The sequence below is a fragment of the Pseudophryne corroboree genome, chromosome 4 (assembly GCF_028390025.1).
Source record: "Pseudophryne corroboree isolate aPseCor3 chromosome 4, aPseCor3.hap2, whole genome shotgun sequence".
Taxonomy (NCBI): Eukaryota; Metazoa; Chordata; class Amphibia; order Anura; family Myobatrachidae; genus Pseudophryne; species Pseudophryne corroboree.
In genome coordinates this window covers 372,773,188-372,786,566 of record NC_086447.1, presented here as the reverse complement: position 1 = coordinate 372,786,566, position 13,379 = coordinate 372,773,188, and the positions used below count along the sequence as shown (strand labels likewise).

The 13,379-nt window shown below is 45.8% G+C and overlaps 1 protein-coding gene across 3 annotated transcripts in view; it reads left to right on the top strand.

The window, feature by feature from the left end:
• The first annotated feature begins 2,131 nt into the window (after positions 1–2,131).
• Positions 2,132–13,379, top strand: part of FAM131A (family with sequence similarity 131 member A) — a 145,655-nt gene continuing 134,407 nt past the window's right edge. The window contains exon 1 of one of the 3 annotated variants that reach the window (XM_063916607.1): positions 2,132–2,481. Coding sequence is in view for 1 of the 3 variants with exons in the window: in XM_063916605.1 (XP_063772675.1) it covers positions 2,795–2,797 (3 nt within the window). In the remaining 2 variants the exon portion in view is untranslated. Of the gene's footprint in view, positions 2,482–2,774; positions 2,798–13,379 lie in introns of those variants that run through there. The other 2 variants (XM_063916606.1, XM_063916605.1) reach the window with 2 other exon arrangements.

The window sequence follows — 13,379 nt, the reverse complement described above, 5'->3', positions numbered from 1 at the left end:
AAGGAAGGAGAGCGCAGTGCACGTCTCTCCTGCCCCTCACTGTGTCCCCATCTCCACCAGTCATTTAAAATGTCTCTTGGCTGTCAGTCAATCAGAGCTCGGGGACCGCCTCTTGATTGGCTGCCGGCCCGTGAGCTTTGATTGGCTGACAGCCAGGGCACAGTGAGTGAGGCACAGGAGAGAAGCGCGCTGCGCTCTCCTACCCTCAGCGCCAGAGACAGAAGTTGGCAGCAGCAGCAGAGGAGGGTGAGTACCGCTGGGGGCATTTTTGCATCTGGCAGCACTGAGGGTATATATGTATCTAGCACCACTGGGGGCATATATGTATCTGGGACCGCTGGAGGCATATGTATCTGGCACCGCTGGGGGCATATATGTATCTGGCACCGCTGGGGGCATATATATCTGGCATTGCTGGGGGCATATATGTATCTGGCACCGCTGGGGGCATATATGTATCTGGCACCGCTGGGGGCATTTGTATATCTGGCACCACGGGGGCATATGTGTATCTGGCACTATGAGGGCATATGTTTATCTGGCACCGCTGGGGGCATATGTGTATCTGGTACCGCTGGGGGCATATGTGTATCTGGCACTGTTTGGGGCATATGTGTATCTGGCACTGTGGGGTAATATGTATCTGGCACTGTGGGCATTTGTGTATATGGCACTGTAGGGCATTTGTGTATCTGTCACAGCGGAGCAATGTGTATCTGGCACCGCTGGGGGCATATGTATTTGGCACCGCTTGAGGCATATGTATCTGGCACCGCTGGAGGCATATGTATATGGCATCGCTGGGGGCATATGTGTATCTGGCACTGCTGGGGGCATATGTGTATCTGGCACTGTTTGGGGCCTATGTGTATCTAGCACTGTGGGGTAATATGTATCTGGCACTGTGGGGCATTTGTGTATCTGGCACTGTGGGGCAATGTGCATCTGGCACTGTGGGGTAATATGTATCTGGCACTGTGGGGCATTTGTGTATCTGGCACTGTGGGACATTTGTGTATCTATCACTGTGGGGCAATGTGTATCTGGCACTGTGTGTACTGTGTAAAAAGGGGACTCTGCCTGTGTACTGTGTAAAAGGGGACTCTGCCTGCGTACTTTGTAACAAGGGGACTCTGCCTGCGTACTGTGTAAAAAAGGGAATTCTGCCTGCATACTGTGTAAAAAGGGGACTCTGCCTGCGTACTATGTAAAAAGGGGACTCTACCTGTGTACTGTGTAAATAGGGAACTCTACTGCTGTAATGTGCAAAAATTTAATGAAGGTGTGCTGAGAGACGACACAAGGGGTAGGTGATAGTGTGCTAAGAGACGACGCAGGGTGAGGTGATAGTTTGCTGAGAGGCGACACAGGGGGTAGGTGATAGTCATGTTGGCACGCCCCATTTTCAGTGACCACGCCCTTCTGGTGTGTGACCACGCCCATTTTTCTGGCACGCACACATAGTTGATTTTATGTTATGCGGGCAGCACTCGGATGCTTGTGTTGGGTCTGTCAGCCCGAAATGTACCAGTAACTGCAAATTATTTCCACTGTACTGTACCATATATAATCTTGAATGGAGTGTAAATGGGTAGGACATGCACATACTGCCCCTGTAAAGCTATACCACTTAGTAAATATGTATACATACAATAATTACAAATAAAAAAAATTTCATAGTTGCTTTTTCATTATCATTCTATTAAATTCGCTGTAATCAAATGAAGGCTGATACCCAAGTAATAAAAATAATAAAATTAGGTGGGGGCATCCGTTACTGTTGTACCTAGGGGTGCCCTCACCCCTAAATACGTCCGTTTATGTCCACATTGCCAGTCTATTTCATGGCCAAAAGTTTTTCGGCACAGGCAAAATACAATTGACATTTTTTGTAAGGTATATGTTTTCGGTTTTTCCAATGTTAACTGAGTGATCCAACTTAATTTCATTGTTTTAATACAACATGCTGTGAATAAGAAGCTGTAGCATTAATAATAAGTGTAAGCTACCTTCTGCCTCGTTTTCCTATGTGTCTTTCATCACCCGTCCGACACTCTATGTCCATCATCATTGCTCTGCCTCCAATGATTACCCCAATGATCTCTCCCCATCACTGCTATGCCTTGCTCCCCAGCCTCTCCGCCCTCTCCCTCCCTTACAATAAGGCAGCAGCGGCAGCAGGGTGTTGCTGTTGATGCTGTAGCCGTGGAGGGAGAGTGACGTCACGGTCTCCGTTCATCAGCAGCTGCAGCTCCGGGGAACCATAGAAGGGACAGGAGGAACCCGAACCCACTCTTCCTCCTCCCGCACGCACACACAGTGACACCCGGTGCTGCTCCTCATCCAGCAGACCCCCACTCCTGAGCACTCCCAGTGCACGGCCCCGGGTCACCTGTCCGCTGTCGGGATGTGCCCGGGCTGCTGAGGATATGGGCTGTATCGGGAGCCGGAGCAGCGGGACCGGTGAGAGGAGGGATATGTGTATGTATTCTATGCGTATCTGTGCGGGGGGGGGGGGGAGAATGTGGTAGCAGCACCTGGGATTCTGCATGCAGCTGCTGTGTATGGGATGTGCTTGTGTAAACAGCCATGTTTACTAAGATGTATGTCCCAATTACTATTCACCTGATGACTAAAACATCACTCCAGTCCTCCAGTAATAACCTCCCACTGCAGTGCATGGAATGCTCTATGCTGCTTTGGCAGGATGTAGTTGATGCTCTGCTTGCACTACTGGGCAAATGCTCTGCAGCCTGTGAATGACTGATGTTAATGCTCTGCAAGTTACAGAAGCATGGTGGGTTTTACTGTTCTGCAGACTTGGTCCAAATAAGCTCTATTATACTATACATTATGGCCGCTCAGAGGGTGGGGTATACGCTCAGTGCTCCGACACCTTGTAATATACAGCCTGTGGCTGCTGTAATTATTTTTGTGGGGATAAATAGTACAAGATTTAGTCATTTTAATATCTGGCATTATGTCACTAAAATGATTGTGTGATTGTATTGTTTACTATACTCCATATAGCCTGACAGGGAAAAGTAGAAGTCTTTGTTAGAATCCTTAAGTGATTAAGGCTACAATATAAGTGACACGGCAAAATAAAATGTTATTTGTGTACTCATATGTTAAATATTAATTATTATTCTGACTTGACTGAACGGGAATGAATCATTACCCACTAAAGTGAAAGGTTAAACAGTCAACTGTTGACAAGGACGTAAATGTTATGTCTGATCTTCCCTATAGAAAATGATTTGGTTGTAAAGTGAAACTAATGATGTACAGGCCATGTCCAAATAAATGGTTAATGTTTTGCAAGCTCTAGATCCAGAAACAATGGCATCAGTACTGTGCATAGCTTGGGAACAGATCGAGGTGCTGCTGTGGATCCAAGTTCATAGTTTAGGACTTTTTACGATTATAACCACGTCCTGATGGACGTTAATTTAATATTCAGTATGGTTGGGTTTATAGCTTAGCCAACACAACAGAAAAGGCAATCTCAATATAGTTTGTGCTAGGGTTTATTTACTGTGAGCTTAATCGCTCACAGTAGAATTGGTTAAGCTCGGTATTACCTGGCTGCATTGGGTTAATGCTTGTGGCTTTCTTGGAATGGGAGATTTGTCTAAGAATCTAGTATGGGCAATTCCAGCAGTAAAAGAAGTTTACATTCATCGCTCTGGAACATGGTTACTGAAGGATCTGTATTCACAATATACAATTAAATAATTGGCCAGTGATAAGGTTCATAAAAAGCACTTATTGGCATCTGGCACAAATTATGATTGCATACAGTTTCCCCAAGGCACAAAAGGATGGAAATTTACTGTTGTGTTGTCAGCTTATGCTGTATAAAGGAATTATAAAGGTATAGCGCAGACAAAGATGAAGACCACATAATACTGGCCTCATGATATACAGCTATATAACTATATAACTATAGCTAACTACTTTTATGGTATTGGATATGGTTGGACATTTGCTAACTCTGGTCTTGTGCTTCCATATGATGCGGGCAGTGTTCTACAGACTGTGGCAAAATATTGTAAATGCTCTGACTGAACAGGATTTGTGCATTTTAGGCTCATTGTGCTTTTAAAGGAAGGTTGGATGGGATCAGTGCTGAGCAGGCTTTGAGAATGGCAGTGATGGGGTTAATACTGTTTTGGCTCTTGCAGTTGAGGGGTAATGTAGTGCTTGCTATGGCAAGGGAGGGGTGCTATGGCAAGGGAGTGAATGCTTAGGCAGCAAGCTGTTATTGCCTTTAACATATTTGATAATTTGGGTAGATGCCTTGTGGAAACTGGATGCTGTTAATTGTGTATTAAATAGTGGTATACACAAATGGCACTCAAAGTAATACTACCACACACATTCTATTGCATATATTTTCTATTGTAGCAGTAACAGCAGGATCTTTTTCTCTTACCTGATAAGTAGTTTCGGCTGTACGGATGGGGTAATGGTTAGGATTACTGCCTCACAGCACTGAGGTCATGGGTTCGATTCCTACCATGGCCCTAACTGTGCGGAGTTTGTGTATTCTGCCCGTGCTTGCGTGGGTTTCCTCCGGGTACTCTGGTTTCCACACACAATCCAGTAGGTTAATTGGCTCCCAACAAAATTAACCCTAGTGAATGTGTGTGCATATACATGTGGTAGGGAATCTAGATTGTAAGCTCCACTGGGGCAGGGACTGATGTGAATGGGCAAATATTCTCTGTAAAGCGCTGCGGAATATGTGTGCGCTATATAAATAACGGGTAATAAATAAATAGTTTAGAGCCATCACTGTTCTTCCTCTTTTGCTATTTTATTTTCTATCACACCTTGAGCCTTCATCCTTTTACTGCTTTGTGCTTTTACTCCACACATCTCCTTTCTCTGATTGGTGTACCTTTTGTCAGTGATTAGTGATAACCTCTGTTCTCGCTGTTTAAATGGCACATCATCTCAAATATTAGGTCTCTCTCATTTCAGTCAATACTAATTGAAGACTCTCCTCTTGTGCTCCTGTTTTTTTAACCATGTTGGTAAGTGTCACTAGGACCTGTGTTTCTATAAGTTGTGTGTTAACTTCTACCAGTTGTTGCCTGGGGCTTATTTTCCTCTCTTCTCCCGGGGCCTCTTTCTCTCTCATGTCCCCCAGGACCTTTCTTTCTGAACTACAGAAGAGAGGAAGATGGCTGTGTTACATTTGTACAGATTTTATTCTCTGTTGTTTGACATATACAGGGGTGCATTGTGCTATGTTTATGCTTACAACCTCAGAGCTTGCGTCAAGAGTTACATGGAAGTCCGGGTAATTCTCCACACTGCACCAAAGAAACAGACTTGGGTGCATAAGAGAATACTAGCGTATAGACTGATGACTGAAGTGTTATTTTAAAGGTGCATTGTTTTATCACAGATATGATCAACATTATACACTGTGATAACAGCTCATAGCATACCGATGTATCCTTATACGTTGTGGCTTCAGTCTCACCAAATAGCCCCCTCGGTGTGCCAGGTCCTGCGCCAAGTGTGTTTCTTGCAGAAATTCTCATAAAAAAAAAACCCGACTGGAAACAATATAATTGGATTGCTAGATTACACTGATCAATCTAGCAATCGGTACATGTGTGTGCGACTGAGTCTGAATCTGTGTAAAAAGGGATCCAGTGTGAGCGACTGCGGCTTTTCTTTATGCCAGGTTCCATTGTGCTTCATCTGCGAATTTGTACATGTGTAAAACCATTACCTGTGTGGTTAATGCCGCAGCCTAGTGTCTCTGGTACACTGTATGCAGCTTTTCTGAGATTCTGCATACAAGTCGCAAAATATAAAGAACAGTATGGTATGCTACTAGTTTTGGAGCATCTCAGTCTCGCCGGGCACCTCACGCCATATGGCGTATAGATGCTTAGTGTATCAGGACACATCTGTAATACAGATTCTGTATGGGAGAGTTGATCACAGTGATGAGGACTAGGAAAGACTGAAACTGGCTTAGTAGAAGACAATACAAAGTAGGTTTTTAATTCTTAATACTGACAAATTTATATAGATGTTTGGTTTGTATGCAGTGCTTCTTAATAGTGGTGCAGGGTTGTATGCAGTGCTTCTTAATAGTGGTGCAGGTTTGTATGCAGTGCTTCCTAATAGTGGTGCAGGTTTGTATGCAGTGCTTCCTAATAGTGGTGCAGGTTTGTATGCAGTGCTTCCTAAAAGTGGTGCAGGTTTGTATGCAGTCCTTCTTTATAGTTATGCAGGTTTGTATGCAGTCCTTCCTAATAGTGATGCATGGTTGTATGCAGTCCTTTCTAATAATCGTGCATGGTTGAATGCAGTACTTCCTAATGGGTTCACTACGGCTGGCCGGCGGTCGGGCTCCCGGCGACCAGCATCCCGGCGCCGGGAGCCCGACCGCCGGCTTACCGACAGCTTGGCGAGCGCAAATGAGCCCCTTGCGGGCTCGCTGCGCTCGCCACGCTACGGGCACGGTGGCGCGCTACGCGCGCCACACTATTTTATTCTCCCTCTATGGGGGTCGTGGACCCCCACGAGGGAAAATAATTGTCAGTATTCCGGCTGTCGGGCTCCCGGCGCCGGTATACTGAGCGCCGGGAGCCCGACCGCCGGCAAACAGAAGACCACCCCTTCCTAATAGTGGTGCAGGTTTGTATACAGTGCTTCCTTATAGTTATGCAGGGTTGTATGCAGTGCTTCTTTATAGTTATGCAGGTTTGTATGCAGTCCTTCCTAATAGTGGTGCAGGGTTGTATGCAGTCCTTTCTAATAGTCGTGCAGGGTTGTATGCAGTACTTCCTAATAGTGGTGCAGGGTTGTATGCAGTACTTCCTAATAGTGGTGCAGGGTTGTATGCAGTACTTCCTAATAGTGGTGCAGGTTTGTATGCAGTGCTTCCTTATAGTTATGCGGGTTTGTATGCAGTCCTTCCTAATAGTGGTGCAGGGTTGTATGCAGTCCTTTCTAATAGTCGTGCAGGTTTGTATGCAGTGCTTCCTAATGATGGTGCAGTTTTGTATGCAGTGCTTAATAGCGGTGCAGGTTTGTATGCAGTGCTTCCTAATAGTCGTGCAGGTTTGTATGCAGTCATTCCTAATGGTGGTGCAGGTTTGTATGCAGTCCTTTCTAATAGTCGTGCAGGGTTGTATGCAGTGCTTCCCACTGGTGTTCCAGGTTTGTATGTAGTGCGTACTACTGGTAGTGCAGGTCAGAGGCGTAACTAGGGTTTTCGGAGCCCAGGGCAAGATGGAAAATGCCCCCCCCTCCCCCCCACACAAAAAAACAAAAAAAAAACAAAAAAAAACAAAAGAAGCATAGGCGCGCACAGTGAAAAAATGGGCGTGGCCACTGAAAATGGCCCACAGTGCCAGTTACATTGCCCCACAGTGCCAGTCACATTGCCCCACAGTGCCGGATACAATGCCCCACAGTGCCGGATACATTGCCCCACAGTGCCGGATACATTGCCCCACAGTGCCGGATACATTGCCCCACAGTGCCGGATACATTGCCCCACAGTGCCGGATACATTGCCCCACTGTGTCGGATACATGCCCCACTGTGCTCCCAACCCCCCCCCCCCCCCCCCCGGTCACTCACCGCTTGTGGCTCGCCTCTGATATGTGAGGGGAGGAGAGCGCAGCGCAGCGCCTCTCCTTCCCCTCACCGCTCCAGGTCTCCGGCGGCTGTGTGGCGCCGGTTCGCTAGCCAATCAGAGCTCGCGGACTGGCAGCCAATCAGGAGCCGGTCTGCAAGCTCTGATTGGCTAACGCCGCCGGAGCGCTGCCTACTGGTGGTGCAGGTTTGTATGTAGTGTTTCCCGCTAGAGGTGCAGGTTTGCACAGTACGCAGTGCTTCCTACTGGTTGTGAAAGTTTGTATGCAGTGCTTCCTAATGAAGGTGTAGGTTTGTATGCAGTGCTTCCTACTGGTGGTGCAGGTTTATATGCAGTGCTTCCTTATAGTTATGCAGGTTTGTATGCAGTCCTTCCTAATAGTGGTGCAGGGTTGTATGCAGTCCTTTATAATAGTGGTGCAGGGTTGTATGCAGTGCTTCCTACTGGTGGTGCAGGCTAATAAGTAGTGCTTCCTACTGGTGGTGCAGATTTGTATACAGTGCTTCCTACTGGTGGTGCAGATTTGTATGCAGTGCTTCCTACTGGTAATGCAGATTTGTATGCAGTGCTTACTACTTGTAGTGCATGTTTGTATGCAGTGCTTCACACTGGTGTTCCAGGTTTGTATGTAGTGCGTACTACTAGTGGTGCAGGTTTGTATGCAGTACTTCCTACTGGTGGTGCAGGTTTGTATGTAGTGCATACTACTGGTGGTGCAGATTTGTATGCAGTGCTTCCTACTGGTGGTGCAGGTTTGTATGTAGTGTTTCCTACTAGAGGTGCAGGTTTGTACAGTATGCAGTTCTTCCTACTGGTTGTGCAGGTTTGTATGCAGTGCTTCCTAATGGAGGTGTAGATTTGTATGCAGTGCTCCCTACTGGTAGGGCAGGTTTGTATGCAGTGCTTCCTACTGGTGGTGCAGGTTTGTATGCAGTGCTTCCTAATGGAGGTGTAGATTTGTATGCAGTGCTTCCTACTAGTAGTGCAGGTTTGTATGTAGTGCTTCCTACTGGTGGTGCAGGTTTGTATGCAGTGCTTCCTACTGGTGGTGCAAGTTTGTATGCAGTGCTTCCTACTGGTGGTGCAAGTTTGTATGCAGTGCTTCCTACTGGTGGTGCAAGTTTGTATGCAGTGCCTTGGCTTGATGGTACAGATTTGTGTGCAGGGCTTTTGCTTGGTGGCACATGTTTATATGAAGTGCTTTAGTTTAAGACAGAGGACGAGACTTTCATATCCAAAAATCCAATATCCAAAATATTCTGAAAGCCAAATTCTTTTGAGCACTACTGAGATAGTGATAGCTCAATGTACACAAAGTATTTCATGACCAAATTATTAAAAATATTGTATAAAATTACCTTCACGCTATGTGTATAAGGCAGAAAACATATGAAATCCCGGCAGACGGGATGCCAGCTGTCAGTATATCGACAGCGGCATCCTGTGTGCCGGAATCACAGCAGTGAGGCAGCGGGTTCGCTCCCCACACCAGGCCCAGTGACTCGCTGCGCTCGCCACAGGTTCTATTCCCACTTGGTTGGTGGCGTGGACCCACCAACCGAGTGAGAATACAGAGCACTTGTTGGGATTCCGTCTGGCGGGATATCACCAGCTGAAAGGATTCTGACGCCAGTCTCCTGAACGCTGAGATCCCAACAGCCGGTATATTAACTGCATCCTTTATAAACATAAATGCATTTAGTGTTGAGACTTGGCTCCCATCCCCAAGATATCATCTTATTATGGTATGCAAATATTCCAAAATATGGGAAAATCCAAAATACTTCTGGTCCCAAGCATTTTGGTTATGGGAGACTCAACCTGTAAAGATTTCTATGTAGACTGTACAGATCTCTTAGTTGTACAGGTGTGTATGTAGTTCTCTGTTTTGTTGTACAGGTTTGTATGCTGGGCTATTGTTCTTTGTTGTACTGTACAGATTTATATGTAGCACTACTGTTCTTGGTTGTGCAGTTCTATATGCAGTGCTTTTTCTTGAGGATGGATGCTTGTATGTATTGCTTCTGCTTGGTGATATGGATTTGTTGCAGGTTTGAATGCAGTACTTATGAAAAATGCTTCTGCATTGCAATCGAGTCCTGTAGGCACTGCAGCTATGTCCAAGATATGAATATGCAGCTTTATAGCACAGCTCAATATGTATTCATGGGGATATAATTTTTTTCCCTCCCTGTACAGTGGTAAGAAACTACTAAAGGCTAATATGCATCAAGAAAGCACTGCTGTGATAGTTTAATTTGACATTGTTTAAATGTAACATCACTCCAGCGTTATATGACCATATTATGACTGTAGGCCGAGCAATACAGTGCCCTGTGTGTGGTCTGTCATTGAGGAAAGAGGAAGAGTAATACAGCTCAGTGTAATTTACCTTGTCAGTGACAGAGTAACACAGAGTTGAGTGCATGTTTTATTTTGTCAGGGGGAAGGGCATGGTGGCCATCTTTGTCTGGGAACCAGGAGGAGGTAAGAGTGCCCGTGAATCCCTGGGGTGCAGGGAGCAGGCAGCGATAATTTTGACAAGGATTTTCAAATTAGTTTTAGTCAAAGGGCGGTATCCAATTAGCTGCTGTAAAACATCCTCATGTTTCACCGATATTTTTTTTATAGGCTATCCAATTAGATCGCCCGTACGAAAATAAAATTTCTCCTGAAAACACACATGTTCAGTGAAACATGTGTTTTCGGTAGTCGCAGCAACGGGATTGTTTTCGGGAATTGGTGTCTGAGGCAGGTGAAAGAAAATCCCCAGCAAACTGCGTCATGTGCCGGATTATCGGGGCTAATTCGATAGCCCCCGGTGAGACAATTAGCCACAGTATTTACTGTGGCTAATTGAATACCTCCCTTAGTCACTTACTTAAAATTGTAGTTGGTTTATTGTAACATTTTAGTCTTTTGCTTCGTTTTAGTCAAGATTCAGTCAATGGATCTCAGTTTTCATTTTATTCTAATTTTAGTCATTGTTTTAGTCATAACTTTTGCAAACAGTTTAATGATACTGTAATGGATTTTGCTGAAGAACATTTCTCTAAAATACTGATCTAGGCACATCAGGCTGAGAGAAAAGTTACATACCGAGTCTGACTTTCCGTAGAGCTCCCATATATCATATGCAAATTAATACCTTAAGTTTGTTAGAACAATCAAGTGCAAAGCACAATCCTATCTCCTTCATAGCAAGTCATATTTATTTTCTGCAAATATCTACAACAGGGGTGGCCAACCAGTCAGAACCAAAGAGCCAAAAAAAATGTGTTAGGTATGTCAAAGAGCCGACATCGAGCCGAAGGCACACATGCAAAAATGGGGTGTGGCCTTGTGCCTTCTAGGCCACGCCCCTGGTATAAAATACATTGAAAAAGCCAGATCCAACATAAAATACACTGAAAAAGCTACTTCCACATAAAATAATTGTAAAAGCCAGACCCACATAAAATATATTGAAAAATCCAGATTCACATAATACACTTCAGCTCCCCCATGTGTCACTCCATCCAGCACCATCTTGTCACTCCAACCAGCACCCTCCTGTCACTTCAACCAGCACCCTCCTGTCACTTCAACCAGCACCCTCCTGTCACTTCAACCAGCACCCTCCTGTCACTTCAACCAGCACCCTCATGTATCACTTCAGCTTCCCCCAATTCATGCCACTGCAGCAGCCCCTTATGTGTCCTCTGTTTGCTGGTGGGTGTCTCATCTCTAGTATCTGGCTCCCTCAGTTCTAAAGGTCCATACACACTGAGCGCTTTTCCCCGCTGCCAAGTGATGTCAGCGGGGGTGAGCGGCTTTCCATAGCAGGACGCTATGGAAAGCTGCTCACCCCGCCGTTCATCTACTGGTAATACCAGCAGATGAACGGCGGCTGCCAGCGATGAAGCGGGAGCGTGCATCAGCCCTCACCGCTCATGGTTTGGCCATACATACTGGGCGGCTCTGAGCTGAAAGCAGCTCAAAACACCAAAAGTGAGCAGCTTTCAGCTCCAAATCGCCCATTGTGTATGGGACTTAAGTCCCCATAGTGCTGCTGCGTGTTTTTCTGGAGAGCAGTGGTTACCTGATCTGTTGTGGTCATGTGACTTTCTGTGTTAGGAGCCACATTTGAACAAGAAAAGAGCCGCATGTGGCTCAAGAGCCACAGGTTGGCCACCGCTGATCTAGAACATATAATTGAATTTAAAACTACTTCCAGTGTTAATTCCAGGTCCTGGTGGTCGTGATTCCGGCAGTCAGAATACCGATGCAGAATACCGATGCCGATGAATCCCGGCAACTACTCGGAATGCTAACACTGGCATCTCGAATAGGGTCACCAGGCCACGCCTAGAATCCCATCTGCCGGGATCGCAAACAAGCATTGGCCGGGCCGCCGGAGAAATAAGCCGCACACGAGGGTGTGTGTATTGGTAATGGAGGTTAGGTTTAGCCTGCAGAGGGAGGATTAGGTTTAGGATGCGGCCCGGGGGGTTAGGTTGCAGGGAAGGTGTTTAGGTTTAGCCACTCCCAGGGAGGGTTAAGGTTAGGCTGTGGGGGGGAGGGCGGTAGTTTTAAGTACCACACTCTCCCAGGATTCTTATCATCGGGATGCCGCGGTCGGTATTCCCAGCCCTTACTAAAGAGAGGTGACATCGCTATGCATAAAGCCCACAGCAGCCAGTAAAAATAATAATAATAATTTTATTTATATAGCGCTATTTCTCCAATAGGACTAAAGGTGCAGTAAGGGGTATCCAGTCAGAATGTTAACATGGACATAAGGTCGAGAAGTACATGGACATAATGTCGAAATTTAACATGTCGAAAAACCAGAATGTTAACAGTACATTTTTGTTTTATTTTTAGGGTTAGGTTTAGGGTTAGTGTTAGGTTTAGAAATATTATTAAAGTACTACATGTCGACATTCTGGTGTTGACATGTTAATTGCTGACATTATGAACATGTCAACATATTGCTTGTCAACTTATTGTCCATGTCGTAATTCTGACTGTCGATATTCTAGTAATTCTTTTCATACTACACCTATTAAGGTGGGTGTCACTGTAGATTCAAGCAATGTGGCTAAAGAGCGCAGCAGGGTGGTGCCTCATGAAGAGGGAAGCCATGTGTAGTGGAGAGAGGGTTGGCAGCAGAAGAGCCCCATTAGTGTCATGGGACCTATGAAGGTTGCTTGTGATAGCCTGTGTGTGGAGAGGTGAGTGACAGCTGAAAGTGACACTAGGGAGGGTATCAGAGCTGCATATTAAAAAAAAAGAAATACAAAGAACTTGTACATGCCAAAAGCAGGAGAACAGCCTGGAGCGTGATCTTCAACTGAGAGACTGAGGTAGAGGCTGAGCTAAGCTGTGAGAGCTTAATATTGTGGCTCTACAGGTACCTGCCTGCAGACTGACAGGTGTAAGGTAAACCTGCTAAACATGTCATGTGTAACTGTTCTTTCTCTATCGTCCTAGTGGATGCTGGGGTTCCTGAAAGGACCATGGGGAATAGCGGCTCCGCAGGAGACAGGGCACAAAAAGTAAAGCTTTAGGATCAGGTGGTGTGCACTGGCTCCTCCCCCTATGACCCTCCTCCAAGCCTCAGTTAGATTTTTGTGCCCGGCCGAGAAGGGTGCAATCTAGGTGGCTCTCCTAAAGAGCTGCTTAGAAAAGTTTAGCTTAGGTTTTTTATTTTACAGTGAGTCCTGCTGGCAACAGGATCACTGCAACGAGGGACTTAGGG